This window comes from Sinocyclocheilus anshuiensis, unplaced genomic scaffold (assembly GCF_001515605.1).
Source record: "Sinocyclocheilus anshuiensis isolate Anshui unplaced genomic scaffold, SAMN03320099.WGS_v1.1 scaffold162, whole genome shotgun sequence".
In the NCBI taxonomy this organism is placed as follows: domain Eukaryota; kingdom Metazoa; phylum Chordata; class Actinopteri; order Cypriniformes; family Cyprinidae; genus Sinocyclocheilus; species Sinocyclocheilus anshuiensis.
This window is the reverse complement of record NW_015542351.1, coordinates 257,299-277,198: the sequence shown is the minus strand read 5'-3', so window position 1 is coordinate 277,198 and position 19,900 is coordinate 257,299. Positions and strand designations below refer to the sequence as shown.

Here is a 19,900-nt window from a genome sequence, read left to right as displayed (position 1 = left end):
ATTTAGTTGTTTGTGTCTGTGTGTGTGTGTGTGTGTATGTGTCTGTGTCTGTGTGTGTCTGTGTGTGTGTGTGTAGAAAGACGACACATGGTCTGTGAGAGCAGGTCTGTTAGAGGACATCCGGGAGGAAAGGAAATGTTGGCACATGCTTCCTCCTGTACTGTCAACTAAAGGAGCCACACACAAACACTCTTCATTCTTATGCCAAAGTCTGACACACACAATCACACAAATGGGGGTAATTAATCTCCTCTTCATTAGGATTACCTTTTTTCTTTCTTAAGGGATTCAAAAATGTCTGGATATAATGAACACAATGAAGCGCATTAACAATCCAAGGACAACAGATATGATGGTATTTGTCGTATATGCAATGGAAACAAATCCCTTGATCTATTGCAGTGAAATCCCTTGCAGTCAGATTCACAGTGCAGTGACACACAAACACAAACTCACACAACCTAAATGGCCATTAATGCATTCAGTTTAATGGCTCATTACAGAGGGAGGCAATGTTTAGCCAACAGTGTTAGAAAGGTCAGCAACTGAGGGCGGGGGTTAGAGAGGTGAAGAGATTCACCAGATGAGGGTAGTCGGGTGCGGGAGGGGGGGATCACCAGTACCCATGGGAACTGGAGTCCTGCCCTCTGTTAATGGACTGCAAAATGAGCCCCGGTCCCCCGTGTCATCAAATCAGATACAGAGGCAGATGGAGATGGAGTGAAAGATGACAATCAGGGTCAGACCCTTCATATTAAAACCGTGCTGTTTCAACACTCACAGTCGGAGGTGGAGGCACAGGACGCCCTCGTTTCACTCACACATATTTGCAATAAGCTTAAAGCAGTAGATCACACAAAAGTAAAAATGTACTCACCATCAGGCAATCCAAGAATTAGATGAGTTTGTTTCTTCATCATATCAGATTTGGAGAAATCTAGGATTGCATCACTTGCTCACCAATGGATCCTCTGCAGTGAATGGGTGCCGTCAGAATGAGAGTCCAAACAGCTGGTAAAAACATCACAATAATCCACAAGTAGTGCACATGACTCCAGTCTATCAATTAATGTCTTGTGAAGAGAGAAGCTATGTGTTTGTAAGAAACAAATACATCATTGAGATGTTTTAACTTTAAACTGTTGTTTCCGGCCAAAATACTCCATAATCCATAATAACGCCTCCTCCAGTGAAAAAGTCCATCTCCTGTTGTCCTCCCACATCAAAGTCCACCCACATATTTGTTTAGAGCTGTTTTGGACTGTTTTTCGTTTGTAAACAGTGCTTGATCTGTGCAGATTTCTCTCCTGATTCACACAAGATGAACATTTCACTGCAGAAAGCAGTATTATTAAAGGACTCATGTATTAGTTGTAAGCAATGGTTTGAAGTTAAATGGATTTGTTTCTTACAAACACACCACTTTTCACTTCACAACTTGTTAATTGATGGACTGGAGTCATGTGGATTACTTGTGGATTATTTTGATGTTTTTATCAGTTTTTTGTACTCTCTTTCTGACTGCAGAGGATCTATTGGTCTGAAGGTAAGTTCGTTTTTAGAATTTAGTTTTGGCTGAAATATTCCTTTATCATGCTCACAGGAAAAAAAATTAATAGCATTTCAAAGATGCTTTGATTCCACATCAGCAGAAAACTGATCAAGCTGTAGCCATTTTCCTTTTAAAGCATTACTGGCATTTGGTTTAGATGTTCTGATTCACCACCTAAAGTTACTTTTCTCCTTCACAGGCATTTATGAAATTCACACTTCAAAACATCAATATACACATGAGAAGTCGACTCATTTTGATCTTCTTCACGGCATGTAAACAGACCAACCATCAATTATAGTTCCAGCACCAGTAAAGAGCGGAGATGTAAATGAAGAAAAGAATGAAATATCGCACCTCGATAGCAGCAAAATAAAACAGTGTTTTGCAATACAAAATGAACACAATAAGTGCATTGTATCAAACACTTTTTTACTCAAGTACATAGTAGTTAAGTACACCTAATGTAAAATGGGACCCTGATTACATACCAGTACTAGACCTTCATACTTGCACATGCACTGTTGAATGCACAACAGACTTAACTTTGCCATTGTGTTTACACACTTTCACAGATATAGGCTCTAAAAGGGTTTTACTCTACATTTAAGAACCTTTTTAATTTGAACCCAGAAGGTTTTTTTTAGCCATGCACATGGTGATTCCATGAAAAAAAAATACAAATAAATATCTTTAAAATGCAATGTACAGTACAGTACCTTATTTTAAGGGCTGAAGAACATGTAACAAGAACTTTTTTTAATTTCCAATTACCCCAAAAAGGTTCTTGGTGAGAAGACTGAACCATTTAAGAACTTTTAATTTCTTTCTATATATATATATATATATATATATATATATATATATAAAAAACTTCAACCCAGGTAGCAGGGCCATAGCTAGGGTTTGCGGGCCCCGGTGCAGGTTGTACCTGTGGGCCCTGTTTGAAATCTTGTAAATAGCACAAATAAATTAATAGAACAAAGATACAAATTAAACAATGTTTGTTTTTTTTTTGTTTTGTTTTTTTTAGTTTGTAGGTGTTCAAGTACAGAAACAGAATAATCAAATGTAAAATACCATTGCATAGTCTTCAATGTATAAATTAAATATAGAATAATTCTTGCTAAAACTACAAAGTAATTCAGTTAAGAGCAGTGAGTGATTTTCTCTTTTATTTTCTTGGATTAACATTAAGGAGGACACAGAGAACAGCTAGTAATTTAGGCTTGGTCACTTTAAGAGACAATGCATCCAATATGATACACATCCGATTTTATTCTCAACTGTTTATGTTCACTTAAGACATAACCAACGTTTTTTTGAAGATACTTGCCAAGACAGGTATTTCGACATCATTTTGTATGTATTTGTCCGTTCAAGACACAAAACTCAATTTAGTGTTCGCGGACTGTGAGACAGCTCTCTGTGTGTGCACACATCACAGTGTGCAGGTGCTGAATTAAGCTCTTTCTTAAATTGATGAGGTGTAGGCTTATTTATTCGTTCAAGTGCAAGAAGACGCGAAGGAGAACTCAATTGGTTGTTCGCGCATCTGAGACGCGGCTCTCTGAGTGCGCGCCGAACACAGCGCACGATTACTCAGTTGAGTTCTTTCGAGTCTACTTGTGCTTGAATGCTTTAAAATCTCTTGAATGTTTTAATTGTGGTTTAAAAACAAGTGCAAATGATAAGCTTTCGTGATGAGGCGCAGCAGTGGCCTGAGTGTACAGTATTTCATGCGGTCCTCGGACAGTCGGTTGAAATCGGAGCCACCCACACCCATGGGCACCTATATAATCATCACCACCTTTCACCCTTTAGCAACGGCCCTGCCAGGTAGCATGTGGAAATATAAAGAACAGAGGTGACAAAATGAAAAAGAAATCAGTGAACCAACCATTTCCAGGCTCTCACAGAGTCCTCACATCTGCAAAGTGAATTTGAAAGCTAAAGTCAAATTTATATGATGATAACCACTAGAATTATTTTAATTTGGCAACTTTTAACAAAACGACAACAGCCATATGCCTGCTGAAAATAAATGTTGAGTATTGGTGAAGAAGTCTGATAATCTAAATATTAGTGGGAACGTGTCTACCTGAGAACGTCACTGGCAGGTGATTCCATTGCCATTTTAAAACCGTAAAATTCCTCACTGCCAAATGGAGGACTAGTTGCTGTAATTAAATCATTAAATTCCACTCTCCGCATCGCAGGACATGAAGAGAATCGACTAACCAGCTCGCCAAACCCATTTGCTACTCGAGCATGAAATTATGACTTTTTTGGATAAATAATTACAAAGCTAACATCTGATAGCAAGGTGCACCCAGGGGGAGGATTGGTGCACACAGGGGTGTTAGCCCTCATTACCAGCAGTGGATGAGAGGAGGAGAGAGAAAATATACTGGGATGGAGAGATAGGCTGTGATTTTAATTGCAGGCTTCTCTGGTTGGCTCCTTATCACAACCTCTCAGAGGGATCAAATGGCTCCTCTGAATGGAGCATTTCATTAACCTGTCACCTTATCACGGGACAACCTGTGTGATGCTAATGTGCAAATTACCATAAACGGGATCGTTTGTTTCCCTGTTGGACATTACTGAGACCCTCTCTGGCACGCCATGTGAACGCTTGTGTGTGTACGCGCTTTGAGAGGAAGGGGAGAGATGATGATGATGATTCTCTCCGCTCCATCAAATCACTATTACGCTCCTTTATTACCTTCTTCACCAGTCCACACTACCAGACGTTAAAGCTGCTTCTACAAACCCTAGTGTTGCATGCGCGTGTGGAAAATGCTTAATAAAACACGAAATATTGACTGGAGAATGGCCAAATGCATTTAATCACGGATGGACAGTGATGGCAAACTTTAATGAACACATTTAGTTCTAAAAAAAGTATATATATTTTTTTTTAACCGGAAAAGGCATTTGCTTTACTAAATCCGCTTAGTCTGATTCTAATAGGCTACTGGAGAAAATAATGAACATGGAAAATTTGTTACATTTAGCCTATAAATATTTTTGTTAAATTCACGGTAATTTGGGGATGTAACAAGCATTACATGTCTGAATTTTGGTGACTGTAAATTCAAATTTGTCATTAAATTTTAAATGTCAATATACTAAATTACATAAGACACTGAAATCTGTTTGGCGTCGTAAAATGACGCTTCATAATAATGTAAGGCTTCATAAAATTCATAAAAATGTGTCTCTCTATTAACACTTCTGGCAATGTCCCTTAAATTATAAGATTTATACTGTTAACTAAAGCATACCTTTTAATAAAAACCATTTCAACAATATATTACTGTAAAAGTATTCTATATGTACTTTATACTATAGCCTAAACTAAAATATAGGCTACAAGTATATAGTTTTACAGTAAAAATGCATGTATTGTCTTTTAAAATGTTTTCACCATAGTAAGATAACTTAGTTGACAAATCAACAGTTTAATTAATTTCACAGTATCGTTTTAATCTTTTTCTAAATCAATACATTTAAATATCTGTTTAGGATGGGAAGTTCAGAATGTCAAAAAACGATATGTTAAGCAACATAGCTTTTAATATTGTTATAATATACATTTTTCTTATTTTATGTTTAAAGATTTCGATATTTGTTGTCATATTCAACACTTCAACGCGAACAAGATTGAAGTACTTCGTTTACACTGCCACACAATAATACACACTGCAGTCTAGTTATCGCGTGGCCTCGGATAGGAGGGGCCTCGCGCTTAAGTAGCATGCCAATCAAGCCGTCAACTTCAAATTGTGAGAGGTCCAGAGGGTCGACGCATCACTAGACGTTCCTCCTGACGAGACCGCGCTTCTGCACCAAGCGAGAGTTATCGCTGTGATTGAAAGTGGATTGCCCTTCTCTCCTGTAAATCTCCAGCAGAGTTGTAAATCTCCACCAGTTCCTCGGGAGTTGGACATGTCGTTCCCCCAGCTGTGTTACCCACAGTTCCTAAACGCCTCCCAAGAGGTGTACGGAGCGGAGCGCACGGCTGTCATGCCGTCCTCTCCACGCGAGGGACGCTCGGAGAACAGCGCAAATCCCGCGACTGCAGCGGCTGCGATCACGCCAATGCTCGGCATGTACGCGAATCAGTGGACCCTGCAAAACTATAGCGCCTTCTTACCTTACAACAGTGCCGAGCTGGCCCTGCTCTCTCAGATGGTAAGATACCTTGTACTTTTTTTTCCTACAGTTCTTTGCCGCGGATAAATATATATTTTTGAATTGATGAATGAAGCATTAATGTCACGGTTAAATCATAATTGCCAATGTTTTTAAACGATCAAACGTAAATAACTAATCTTTATCAAATGCATGATAGAATTGTCATGAAATGTATATATTTTTTAAAAATATCAATAAATGTCTAGTTAAAAGAACAAATTATAATTTGTCATTTTTCCACTCACACAAACTGATACAAAACTTTAATTAAAAAAATGAAACCACGAGTCATGCTAATTGTAATTATTTTTATGGTTAATTTAGCTTTTAGATTGTAACTAATTCATGAACTTTTTGCAAACATTTCCATTTAGTCAAAATCGTTAAATAATTACTAGCTACATGTAGGCTAATAATTTGTAATTGTAGCTGTTAATGATTTAAATATGATTTAAATATGAGTTTTCAATTGGTTGTTTTAAAGTTAACTGCAGCTAAAATGTTTGTTGCAACAGTTCCAGAGATCCTACACCTTACTAATCGTTCTATTACATAGGCCTATTTCTGAGAGTTTAAACACGTTTACTCATAATTTATACTTATACTTATTTTACACTTTTCCAATCCCCAGGGGTCGCAGTATGAGTTGAAGGATAACCCTGGGGCTCACCCAACAGGATTTGCAGTCCACGCTGCGCCCGGTTTCTACCCATACGGCCAGTACCAGTACGGTGATCCGGCCCGGGCCAAGAGCGCTACCAGAGAGACCACCAGCACACTGAAAGCCTGGTTGCAGGAGCATAAAAAGAACCCGTATCCCACCAAGGGCGAGAAGATCATGCTGGCCATCATCACTAAGATGACCCTTACGCAGGTGTCCACCTGGTTTGCCAACGCGCGCCGGAGACTCAAGAAGGAGAATAAAGTGACCTGGGGTCGCAGTGCCGAGGACAGAGACGGACGAATTTTCGACAGCGACAATGACGACGACACGGACAAAAATGACGACGAGGAAGAAATCGATCTAGAGACCATCGATATGGACAAGCCTGAGGAGCCCAGAGGAGATCAGAACAAGGAAAGCTCGGATAATCAGCGCGAGAGAGAAAACGTGGAAACACCGCGGATATTATCCTCACCATCAGCACTTAAAAACACGGACAGCCCTATGTCGAGTAGTAATAAAGAGCAGAGTGTGGTCAAAAGCGTTGATGAGGTGTCTCCTTGTGGACCGGTGTGTCAGAGGCCTGGGAACAGCAAACCCAAAATCTGGTCCTTGGCGGAGACGGCCACAAGTCCCGATAACACGCAGAAACTCGGTGTCTCCTCGACGCCCGCTGGCCTCAGGGCCTCACCCTCGACCCATCCCGCTTTCCTCTCCACTAACGGGATTTATACGTGCCAGACTGGGAAACTACACAACTGGGCGAGCGCCGCTTTCCTTAGTGCAAATTCTCTGATGGGTGTACGTTCACTTTTGAGTCAAAACACTAACATCCCAAACCACAGCCCCGTTACGAACCCCGAAAAGAAACCCTCATCTGCCTCTGGGTCTCCATGTCTAGACAGCGACAACTCATCCGACAGTTTCAGTCCTAAACATAATGGTTAGTTTTCAGTATGCAAAGTCCTTTACAAGATTGTGATTGATATTTTTGTCACATTATCCAACAACATTTTTAGTCTCGACTATTTGGTTAAATGTTAGTTTAAAAAATACGTTTTCATTTATTTCCCCTCTTGAATTGTATTTAGATCAAGAGAACCTTCAGAGAATTGAATCTCCAACACTCGCGTCCAGACCACCGTTCCCAGTCATCCACGACAGGTAAATTATACACGAACACGTCAGTTTTTTTCGAGCGGTTTTAATTGCATCAAACTTTTATTAGCTTTAATAATTACAAAAACACAGTTTCACTTCACACATAAGTCAAAAGAACAGTCGGAGTCATTTTATAACAACCTTCCTTACCATTTTGTAATAGCTAATGAGCACCATCAGATATAGCTATAATTCATCATTATTAAATGCATTCAAATTGTTAGAAACTCTTTCATTTACATTTAAATAGCAATGAAACTTTGATGAACACATTTTCATTAATAATCCTAAATACTGATGTGTGGCTTGTTAATTGCTTAATTAAAGCAATTTAACTACTAACCGGAGAAAATAAGTTATTTGCATCGAGATCACTGTTGACGTTGCGTGTCATTTGTTTGAAATACATTTTAACTCATTTTCCCCATTTCTCTACTCACACAGGTCTCATCATGAAACATCACAGCGCGCTCTGAAGACTATTTCATGAACACAGAACAGATCAGAAACCTCTAAATTATTTAACGAAACTAAAATGTGACAATACAATAACAACATATACGTCATCAGATAGACCAAAATAATTTTTGTATTTCTTAATACGCTCTCATCCTGCAATAAATATATTTTTGTGTATTTTCATTTAAATTTCATTTCAGCATGTTTGAGTTTTCCGCGTAGCTCGCCAGCATTTCTTTTACAGAGTTAATAAGAGTTATTTGTCAGAAATTGTGAAAATTATATATTTTTGTGTAATAAACTAAATGAGATGAATTGTGTTACTGAAATCCGTTATCTTAAGTTGAATAATTGGGAGTTATTTATTCAAAAGCCATGACTGAATGAAGACACAGAGTAGTTTCGTTATTGTCGTCTTGCTACTTTAATTGTGAAAGCAAATTATATGTTAAAAATGGTGAAATAATATTAATAAGTGGAAAAATAACATTTATATAACTTTAATGATACGGCATATGAACATGTCAACATATGATCTAAATTATATTGTATTAAACCGTTGATTTACAAAAAAATATGCATCAACACCCGTTCGTAATAGCGGGGGAAACAATTGAAGATGTTTTACCACAGCATTTTAAAGTTGTCAGTGTGTAGAAACATGTCAAGTTACCGCTTGGAAATAACCGTAACTAGGCAACGGCGACATCTATTGGCAGGTTTCTCGAATTTGTTTAGAATGCAAAATTATTCAAATTCTCAAAAGAATCGAAAGGCTACATGAATAAGCGCTATTTAGTAAAGAAAAAAAGACTATAAAAATAGAATCCATTAATTCAAAGGTATTGCAACATTAGTTAGTATTTCATGTTACCTAGCAAGAAATCACAAAATATGACAAACGTAGAAACCCCTTTAAAAATGTCAGTCTCATTCAAGTGATGTGTTTAAAAATAAGGTGAGAGGATGCATGCTTTTGAGCTGAAATACTTTTGAGATGGGTTTTTTTTTATCAAAACGCAGAAACAAAATTGAAGTGAAAGCAGTTTGCTGCAATTCAAACAAATGACTAGTTATGCACGATTCAATTGTTTGAGAGTTCATAGCGCGGTTTCAACAGAAGGCGAAAGCTCTCCTTACACAACCTCGACAGCTGACTGAAATATGGAGACAGAGGAATATGGATCGCAGCTGTTCAAATGCCAGCGCACAGCATGTGTGTTATAGCTACTCGGAGGAGAGTGGGGTGTGCATGGAGATTATGTCAGTGAGAAGTAGAATATAAAGGCCTGCTAAGAACAGATCGAGCTACACCTGAACTACTGGAGCTCTGGGGTGTATCAACATCAAGATAAAGCGGTCATTCGCTAAAAAGCTTGTTTTATATGTTTTGCTTTATTATTTTAAAACCAAAAAGAATTTTGAAGCAACACGTTGCAGAATTCTAACTGTTGATAACGCGCCGAGGTATGATTTAAGGTCGTCTGAAGTGACGACCTCCACAAACCTTCAGAGAAAATAAACCACCGCCCGGGCCAAAAAGGTTTATGTGAAGATGTGAATTCATTTTCGGTGTTTGGAAGTGTGTTTATATTCTGTTTTCTCTGTCACAGATGCTGCAGTAAAGTAGGCCTAAGTGTTTTAGAGAGAGAGGAACAGAGAAAGTTAGTGACAGAGGCACATCTGGATCGGGTCACATTCTTACTGTGTGACAAACAGACTGATTTATGGATGTCCTAATCAAACACATGATCCCCAATCAGTAAAAAGACATTCTGAGAGCTTTTCAGGATACAAGACGTCAGCAAAACCGCACATTCTAGAAAACACGGTGCTCAACGAGAAGTTCATAAAACTTCATTTTTGACCGAGGTTCAAACCCAAAGGTCAAACTGGGGCCAAGAACACGGAGCACTTGGAGAGTGAGTGTGGGAAATAAACCAGGTCCATTAAATCACTGACTGTTGTTTGAAAATTATTTATTTTTTTGCTTGATATGAAAATGAATCACTCCAGTGAGTGTAAATGTTTGGTGACTTCCTGACCATCAAGCAAGTACCTCAACTGTCAAAAATTTGGTTAAAATCACTGCTATTAATCTTTTACTTTTGTTTGTTTTTAAATCCATAAAAATGTCTTCAATGGTTTTTTTCAGCATGGCCCCTTATTCTTGTCAAGCAGCTTTTTTTTTTCATTATATATGGTTCTTGACTACTCAGCAAGCAATAGCCGTCATTTCACCGTCTCGGGTTAACTAGTCCGGCTATGAGTAAACCACTTCTACCCAAAATAACCTTGAATTTGGTTACATGTTGTTTTTGCCAAAATTACTTGCGATGTGTTTGATACCATGTAAGCAAAGTCAACAGTGATTACAAGAGGTGCGTCCCAAATCACGTAGGGTACTTATGCACTATTCTATGATGTTTTGTAGTATAAATAGTGTGATTAGTACGTATACACTGATAATTCTAAAAAGAAAAAGTGCACTTTAAATACCCGGATGATGCACTTCAATAAAACAACGAAAGCTGCGTCCCAAATGACGCACTATACACTATGCACTTATACACTATGTACTAAATCATGTAGTGTATGAATTATAAGGTTATTTTGTCATTCATAATCGGAGTCTGATAGCCCCTCCCCCTTCGCTACCTAATTAAAGCTGCGACAGTTGAGTGCATGAAGTGTCCAACATTCCACACTTTATTTTTTAGGTTAAGTGCATCATCCGGGTATTTAAAGTGCACTTTTTCTTTTTGGAATTTTCAGTGTGAACGCACTACTCGCACTATTTATACTACTAAACGTCACATAATAGTGCATAAGTACGCGATTTGGGACGCACCTGAAGTGTGGAATGTTGGACACTTCATGCACTCAATTGTCCCAGCTTTAATTACATAGCAAAGGGGGAGGGGCTATCAGACCCCGATTATGAATGACAACATAACCTTATATAATTCATGCACTACATGGTTGAGTGCATAGTGTATGAGTGCATAGTGTATAGTGCGTCATTTGGGACGCAGCTAAGGTGTTTGGTTTCATTTCTTTGACATGTTCTATGTGTAGCCATGATTTAGCTCGAAGTCAGAGCAGCTATTTGTAGCCCACTTAACTGATGAATCAAAACTGATTCATTGTAGTTTTTGGCCAGGCAGTGCATGGTTGATACCCCATCATGTTCGCAATGTCAATAAGAACTACAAGATGTAAGTATCATTTCATGGCATGGCTGATCTGTAGCCACCATTTAGCTCTGAATTGGACAGGCTACATGTAGTCTGCTTTTAGCCCATCCAGCAGAATCGACACAATCAGGGGCCTAATTTAAACGGCTTGGCTATAGCCCTATTCAGACCAGTGATGAGTATAGCCAAAATAGTCTTAAAATTGTTTACATGTAATTTCTGCCCACACAGCTTGTGGGATGCATGACATCATATCACCAAATGCAAGTAAACTTTTGAAACATTTGAATTAGCACGATTTTTGCTGTCACACATAACATTCATGCACATTATATGATATTATTTGTCCGTCTTTCATTTTAAGTTAAATAAAAATGCAATTACAATTCTCAACCACCAGATGACAACTGTAGCCTACTGAGACTTGACTACTGGGAACGCAAGACCTGAAAGTTAGTAGAGATCACTGTTGCCATATCTCGCGATAAACATTTCCGCCATTTTTTCATTTTTACACCAGAGAGCAACCTGTTGGAGAGCAACGGGCAAGCAAAGGGCAAACAGTAAACGTTAAAGGACATTCCTACTTTGGTCTAGTAAGTATCTGTGTTTTCGTTTTGACGTGTTCATTATTTATCCAAATTTTTGTAATCATGTGTAGGAACCGTGACAGTTTAGCGGGTAAGTAAGCCATGTTGTGATTAATTTAAAGGTACGGTAGGTGATTTGATTCAAAAATATTTTTTGTTATGCTGGTTGAAAGTCTCTTTACATCCTGATTGCAATCACTTAACAATCGAGTTAAGTGGTCTAAATGTATTTATATCATCTGTGGAAGGCGTAGGAACATAAAATGTTAGTCCAATCAGATTCTTCGGTCTGAAGATTATGATAGGTTGCCTTACCTGTCTGTCAACAGGCAGTTGTATTTGCATACCCCAGGCGTTATTATTGTAATATTATGCGCTTTGTACTGTAATGTTTTGTCGCCGGTGAATGAGACATGAAGTAATCGTAAAAAAAAAATAATAATCTTAAAAAAAATTCCAAATTCAACATGAAGGGAGGTTGTCTGTTGCAGAAGGAGGCATTTGAAAAGACTGCACTGTTCTCGGTCATTACAGGTAATGGTGATAAAAACAAGATATGTATTGCGTGTGTGTTTTTTTTTATAACTGGTTGAATAGAATAGAAAAGAAAAAACAATATAAATATAACCAACAATTTCCTTTTAATTTCACTGTTGGTAGTTTGTTTGTTGAAATAAGTAAACCAACAAAAGGGTTAACCTTTTTTTATTTTACTTTGCCATTTATACATAATGTTTAATGTTAAGTGTGATTACATGCTCTAGATTTTTATTTGTATTATCTTAACTTGTTAGTTTTTAATCATAATATTTATATTTAATTGTATTGTATTTATAATATTTAATTTAATTGTCATTAATTATTTGATATTTTCATAATTTCATATTATATTAAGTTGTCAAAAAATATTTTTCCTAATAAATGCTTTATATTTAATTTGTTTGGATTGCCATTTCTGAGAATCCGTTTTATTTGAGTAAAAATAATTATTTAGCCATTATTTTGTTGTCTATTAGATGTGTATATGTAGTCATCCATTAGCTGTCTATTTGATGACTAGTCCATTCTTGGGCTATGGTTAGACGTCTATTTAATTTTCACCGACAGCCCAAATGTTCCCTTGTTTTAGCCTAGATGTCAGGGCTGTGTTTGGATGGCTAGATGTTTTTAAAAACACAAAATTGCTTGCTCAATTGGTTGGATCTTCAGATACTGGAAGAAAAAAACCTTTTCTTATAAACAATTTGGTTACTGAGTTCCTTGGAAGCACCAATGCATATATAATGGATTTCAAATGAACTGGAGAATAAAATGTTATTGGTGGAATTTTAAAAGGATTTACAGTGACTATCTGATCGCAAAATGTAATACAGAAGATTTCGTCTTTTAAATTAACAAACCTATCACATAAAAAAAATTAAAGGCAACGAGATTCAAAAAAATAAGAACAGGATTTGAAAAACAAGAAGTTAAAAAGACAAATTTGCCATATTTATAACGGTTCGGTTTCCTGGCACTGGATAAATGTTTTGCCAACCAATTTTTTTTCTAATACAAAAAATGTGTTGTTACTGAATTTTCAGGCAATTAAAATAGACTATTAAAATAAAATAAAAAAACTATTACATTTAATGAAAAGAAATATTTCACAACTAAAACCACAAGACAGAAAAAATAAAACAACTCTTTAAAAATGACTCTGGCTACATAACAGATACAGATTTAAGTAAAAGTAATAATGCATTAGTAATCTATAAAATGGTTCTTCAAATGCAAACCCTGCATATTACTCTCTTTTTATGAGGCATTTTTGCATTTTCAGGCAAGACTGCCACATAAAGAATATTACTATCTTTGGGTCCACCTGGTCAGGAGATGTGCCAATCAAAGCAATGACGTTAGAGAAGATGTCAGTCATGTTAAGGCATTTCTGTGCTATGCTAATGGTGCTAGTCCTGCCTGGGCCTTTGTGGCCCACCCGTGATAAGACATAAAATGGCTGCCTGTTTGAAAGGCTAGGTTTAGGCTTCAAGAAATGAATATATTAAACCAAGAAGGTGTGAAGGATGGAGAGATGGAGGGAGGTACAAAAAAACTGAATAAAATGGAGCAAAATAAGCAGAAAGCGAGGTGGGGAGAGCGTTCAAATGTTTAAAAGGGGGATAGGTTTCTCTCATGAAAAAAAACATGAGAGAAATCTGACTTTGCATTTGGAATTAGTTTCAAAAATAGAAAATGGTTCAAGGTAACGACTGCACATAACTACAGGTCTAACCTGAGGTAACCTCGACAGACCAAAGCACTGCCGGACTATCTGATGCAATCAGTTTCCCAAAGCATATAGAGGATTAATATCCAAGTGTAAGAGAAGAGTGTCCAAGCCCCATCACCACATGTGCTGTTATCTGTAATCCTGTTAAATAAACGTCATACCAACCCAAACAGTCTGGGCAGATGCATTGCAAAGTGCGACTGAGATCTTACAGTCCTCCACCTAGAGCTCTGTGAAGGAGACATGCTCTTCTGAAAGACTGACAAACTAATACCCAAACTCTCTCTCTCTCACACACACACACACACACAAACCAATATGCAACGCTCACACACTACTAAGTAGTAATTTTAGCACTTTTATGTTACAGAACACTTCCAAAACCAGTCCCCTAGAGCAAACTGGAGTTAACTACGGGAGTCCTGCTCAAGAACCAGAAAAGCACCACCTCATGAAAATGTATTAGCTTGCAGTCAATTAAAGTTGGTTTATAGGGATAGTTCACCCAAAAATTTTAATTCTGTCATCATTTACTCACCCTCATGTCATGTCATGTGGAACATAAAAGAAGAAAAAAAATTTGCAGAAAAAATTATGTCATAAGTGTTTGGAATGACATGGTGGTGAGTAAATGATGACAAAATTCTCCTTTTTGGGTGAACTATCCCTTTAATAATCTGTAAACTCTGCTTCATACAGAAATATAACATTTATAGCTGACACTAATAAGCCATTTTAGCAGACACCAATAAAATGTGTTCATATGGCAACAATGTTAATCACACCAGAATAATTTCAGTAAAGTTAGAAGGCTTTGGAAGGCACATAAGCTGTACACAATGTATACTAATGTGATTTCAGTACGCTCAGACACACTGTAACCACATGAGGTCTACACTGACCACAGTTATTATGAAGCAAATCAAGAGGTGCCAACATAATGCATGACACTGGCTTCTGAAACAATCTAGATTAGCTGAAAAAGATCACAACTTAAAATAAAGCTGCTGTCATATGCAATACACAAATTCAAATAATTCAATTATTTCAAAGAAAGTCAGCATCTGTTCATCCTTTTTACTTTCAGTAAAAAATAAATAAAATAAAAAAATCACACATGCATGCTAATACATGAAAGCCTTTTTTGATTTTTCTTTCTGTTGTGTTGTTTGTTTGATTCATTGATTGATTAAAACAACTTATAATCCTTTTCATGAGATGTAGCAGAATTCGAATGCACTGCCAGCCTTCATGTTATGGATTGAACATATGGTGTCTTATTTAATTTAGGTTGCTTATTTGACTTCATCGGTTTTATTTTCTATGTTTTTGTTTGTATTAATTGTGTGTTTGTTTAATAGTTGGGTAGATGAGACATAAAATGCACTCCCTGACCCCTTTAAACAAGCTCTGAGCATTCGGTTATGTTCAAGCAAGTCTTAAAATAATAAACAATCCTGTAAGTGAATTGCCCCACCTCCCTCTGAACCCTCATTCTACAATACTATCCTATTGCCTCTGTTCGCACCCCAAAGGTAAAGTAATTAGAGACAGAAGGACAGTCAAACCATGCATTCACTTCTTAAAGGATGGAATGACAAGGATGTTTTGACTGAATCTGAGACCTGTTTATTGGCATATGCTATTCATTAAATGAGCAAGTTATTGTGAGAGAATGACAACATTCTGGGTTGATTTTGTCATTTAAGGAAGCCCATTTCTACCACATTACTATATATATATATATATATCATGGTTTGGTAAATTAGAATAAAATAAAAAGATGAAAATATGAGATAGCCTACTAATTCATAATTATGAAAAAATACAATTATGAGATACTAAGTCAAATACTAAGTCAAAATTGAGCTAAATTGAAATTATAACAAAAGGTCAAAATTATGAGATACTGTTATCCATAATTATGATAAAAGGTCAAAATGATGACATACTAAGCCATTATTATGAGAGAAAGTCAGAATTCTGAGACATTAAGTTAATTAGAAAAGAAATTATGAGAAAATCAAAATTATAAGATACTGTCAAAATTGAGTCGAAATTGACTATTGTCTCATTTTGATTTATGACTTGAAGTAGTATCTCATAATTTTGACAAAGTTATAATTATGTCATAAGTCAATTGTTTATGCCATAATTAAGACTTATATCATGCAACTTTTTACCATAACTATTTTTGTAAATTTCAATATTGTCATTTATTATCTCACGACGTTTTATCTCATAATTTTGACTTGTTATAATTATGACTCAGTATGTAGACTCATCTCATCTTTGTGACTTAGTATCTAACAATCACACCTTTTCATAACATGATTGGCTTTAATGCAATTATAATTTACTAAAGCATGATTTTTTTCTCATGTGGCAGAAAATGGGCTTCCAAAGATATTTCTTAAAATAAACAAACATTATCACCATTTCTTTTGCTACATCTTTCCACTTTTGTACTTAACATTTCTCCTTCAGAGCTTTTGTGCAAGCCATATCATACTGCTTTAAGGTCAGTAAATATAGACACTGTAATGTCACTCCTTTGATGTAAGAAAGATCAAACCAATTTTTAAGGAGGAGAATTGTCACAGCTTAATGGGGTTGAACATAAAATGAGAAACAAAAACAAATTCTGCTTTTTCTGAAGTAATACAACATAAATCATAAAGCATAAACTAATGCATAAAGCATTTTAGAAAAACACTACAGGCAGTTAAACAATTTAATTCTGTTTTTCCTCTATATAACCCATTAAAATGTTATGGTGATGGACACATCTAAATTAGCTGATATTCCTATGAAAACAAACATTTAAATTTTTTTTTTAAATATATTATAAATAACAAAAAATTGCATTGCGCATTAAATGGAGTCGGAGTCTATCAAATAATGTGACCGAGTTTAGTATGCTGTTGATTCTATCCGTAGTGATTCATTGCACACAAATAGCATTTCCTGAGAATGAACCAAGTGAACATCTGTCACACGCTTTACACACTTTCAAACTTTACACAACTGAAAATGCAATTTCATCTGAACACTCCATTTAAAGACCCATTCAAAGACCCATCAACCCAGTGTATTGTTTGTTGAAAGCATTCTTCAGTTTAACTTCAGAATAATGTTTTCTCCCATCTCTGTCAAACACAAGAACCACCTTCCAACCAATAGCCATGAGCTGCTCTACAGTCACTGAAGCTCAAACATAGACCCACACTGTGCCTGCAGCTTTCATCTGTCCAACAAATTGTTACGGTGATTATTAAACTATTATATTATTTTTATTTTGTTTGAATTCTACATTCTTGCATTTAAAATGTCATTTTAATGTAGCCTACTTGCACCCTATCTTATCACTGACATTTGCTGCCACCTTGTGATCTAAACAGGAACTCCTGCCAGCAAACGGAATTATCTGTTTAAAGGTCCCATGGCATGAACATTTCACTTTATGAGCTTTTTTAACATTAATATGAGTTCCCCTAGCCTGCCTATGGTCCCCCAGTGGCTAGAAATGGCGATAGGTGTAAACCGAGCCCTGGGTATCCTGCTTTGCCTTTGAGAAAATGAAAGCTCAGATGGCCCAATCTGGAATCTTCCCTTTATGTCGTCATACAGGGAAAGGTTACCTCCCCTTTCTCTGCTTTGCCCGCCCAGAGAATTTGGCCCGCCCATGAGAAAATGAGCTACTACCGTGCGAGGCGAGCACAATATTTTTTTTTCCTCGAGAGACTTCATGGCTTGCAAATGAGCGAAGCATGGCAGTTGCCCCGCCTCTCTCCTCCTCATTAGCATTTAAAGCTACAGACACAGAAATGGCACGTCCTAAGGAAAGCTCATTGTGGGACTGGCTCGTAGTGGCTGAAATTCGGGAAAGAGACTTCAGATACAGTACTAGGGACCACTTAGGCCTATATAAAAGCATCCAAAAAGCAGCATGTCATGGGACCTTTAAAAACAATATTGAATTATAATACTAAAATGTTTATTAAGCTAATAAGGTTTTCTTCTTTTTTTCAGTTTCTCTTATCCTGATTAAAAGAGTGTCCAAACCAAAACCTCCCAAAAATCAGAGATTATACTAAACACTCATTTAATTTGCCAACTATCTCTGTTTACTGTATTATAAAACATATTTTTTGTCTAGTGAGAGACAGCGAAGTACAGCTTTTCTTACATCTAATCTTTTGCACACATACATTTGCAGTGTTAAGTAAATTAAGAAGGGGAACTGTGTGATTTTAAGCTCAAAGGTTTCACCCCACTGTGGTCAGGCACTTTCTAAGCGCACCAGCAGTTCATGTAAATACTCTTGCCCAAGGGAGTCTGAGGGTCTTGTCTGTGTATCTTTTGTATATGGTTTCTTCTATCTTTTAATAATATTTCTGATGTCTACAGTCACAATGCACACACCTGTCTACACCTGTAAGATTCCATAACCAAGCCATCAACTCTAAATACATTTAATCTAAATACAACAATTATTTGAAATACACTGATAGAATTTGTTTTGAAATTACTGACATTATATCATTTGTAAAACTAATATATTCCATTTTCTTTTAAATAACAACAATGGAGTCTATTTTTGTTTCGGAAGCAGAAGCTGCCACATAATCAACTTAAACACCATAATCAATTTTTAATATAATGAAAGGAGACTCGAGCTAGCATAACAAAATGTGATTGTCTTTTTAAATTCTGTTCATAATACAAATTAATAATACAAAATAAAGAAGTACAGAAGTTATCAGCAGAGGGCAGTATATTGTACACATACTGTATGTAGTACAAAAGGCAACCCAAAAACGTCAAACACGTTAAGTATTATTAAATCATTTCAGTTGTGGTGCAATATATTTATATTCATATACATTTCTTTAGAAAGACCCTGCAAATTTTTGATGAATATTTATGCAGTTCTTTTCCTAGTAAAATTTCATTTAGTAACTACATCTTTCAAGCACCAAAAAGGACAAGATGTTACTCAATTTGAAATTCAAATATCAAAACTGTACAGAAAGTAAAAAATAAAAAGTGTAAGAGTTTCTACATTCAATTATTAAAAGTATTTTTTTTTCTTAATTATTAACACGGATGAAACCCAAACCACAGTGTTTTTTTGTTTTTTTTTACTAATTAAAGCAGCTGAATGCAAAAACCATGCAAAATCTGTTTAGTGACAATTTTCACAATATCCTCAGGCACTGAGACTTTAAGAAACACCAGATGTTAAATTATGATGTAAATCAGATGTTGGACCATATCCTCCTGAGAACCAGAAATAAAAAGCTTTGTGAATTTAGTATTTTTTCATGTCATTACATTGTTTAGAGCATAAGAAAAAAATGGTAAAATAACATTTTTGAAAAATTATATTTTATTCATAAGTTATGCTATGTCCTCTGTAAAGGACACCAGGACTCAGTTTTTCTACAAATAAAATGACAAGAGTAGACATGAAAAGGCAAAAACAATGGGAATTTTTTTAAAATCACCAATCAATTTTTAGGTTTCAGGATTTTTTTATAACTACCTTTGTTTAAGGATGGTTCTCAACTATGTTATAAAATATATAACACAATGTTTTGATATACCATTTTGCTTTATGCAATATGTGTGTAAAAATTCCATAAACTGGTTTTCCCATTAAGCACAATGTTATCTATACACTGTATCTAATTTGCATATTAAAGTGCTGTTGGGACAGCATGTTGAAAAAAGAAGTGTAATAATGGGAGTAGTAATTGGCCAGATTTTCATAATAATATCTAATATTTCATAAGAATA

The 19,900-nt window shown here is 36.1% G+C and overlaps 1 protein-coding gene and 1 long non-coding RNA gene across 2 annotated transcripts in view; one reads left to right on the top strand and one right to left on the bottom strand.

Moving 5' to 3' along the window:
• The window catches only part of LOC107691544 (uncharacterized), a 55,305-nt gene that overhangs the window by 33,472 nt on the left and 1,933 nt on the right, over positions 1-19,900 (bottom strand). The gene's annotated exons all lie outside the window — the stretch shown is intronic.
• On the top strand, positions 5,342-8,263 carry LOC107691543 (iroquois-class homeodomain protein irx-1-like). The gene is made up of 4 exons (XM_016490186.1): positions 5,342-5,752; positions 6,387-7,362; positions 7,511-7,583; positions 8,025-8,263. The coding sequence occupies exons 1-4, from the start codon at positions 5,507-5,509 to the stop codon at positions 8,068-8,070; spliced, it is 1,341 nt and encodes a 446-aa protein (XP_016345672.1). The 5' UTR covers positions 5,342-5,506; the 3' UTR covers positions 8,071-8,263.

Coding starts and splice junctions, on each gene's coding strand:
- LOC107691543 (XM_016490186.1), top strand. CDS start 5,507: ATGTCGTTCCCCCAGCTGTGTTACCCACAGTTCCTAAACGCCTCCCAA. Junction 7,363..7,510: donor TTTCAGTCCTAAACATAATG/GTTAGTTTTCAG, acceptor AATTGTATTTAG/ATCAAGAGAACCTTCAGAGA. Junction 7,584..8,024: donor TTCCCAGTCATCCACGACAG/GTAAATTATACA, acceptor CTACTCACACAG/GTCTCATCATGAAACATCAC.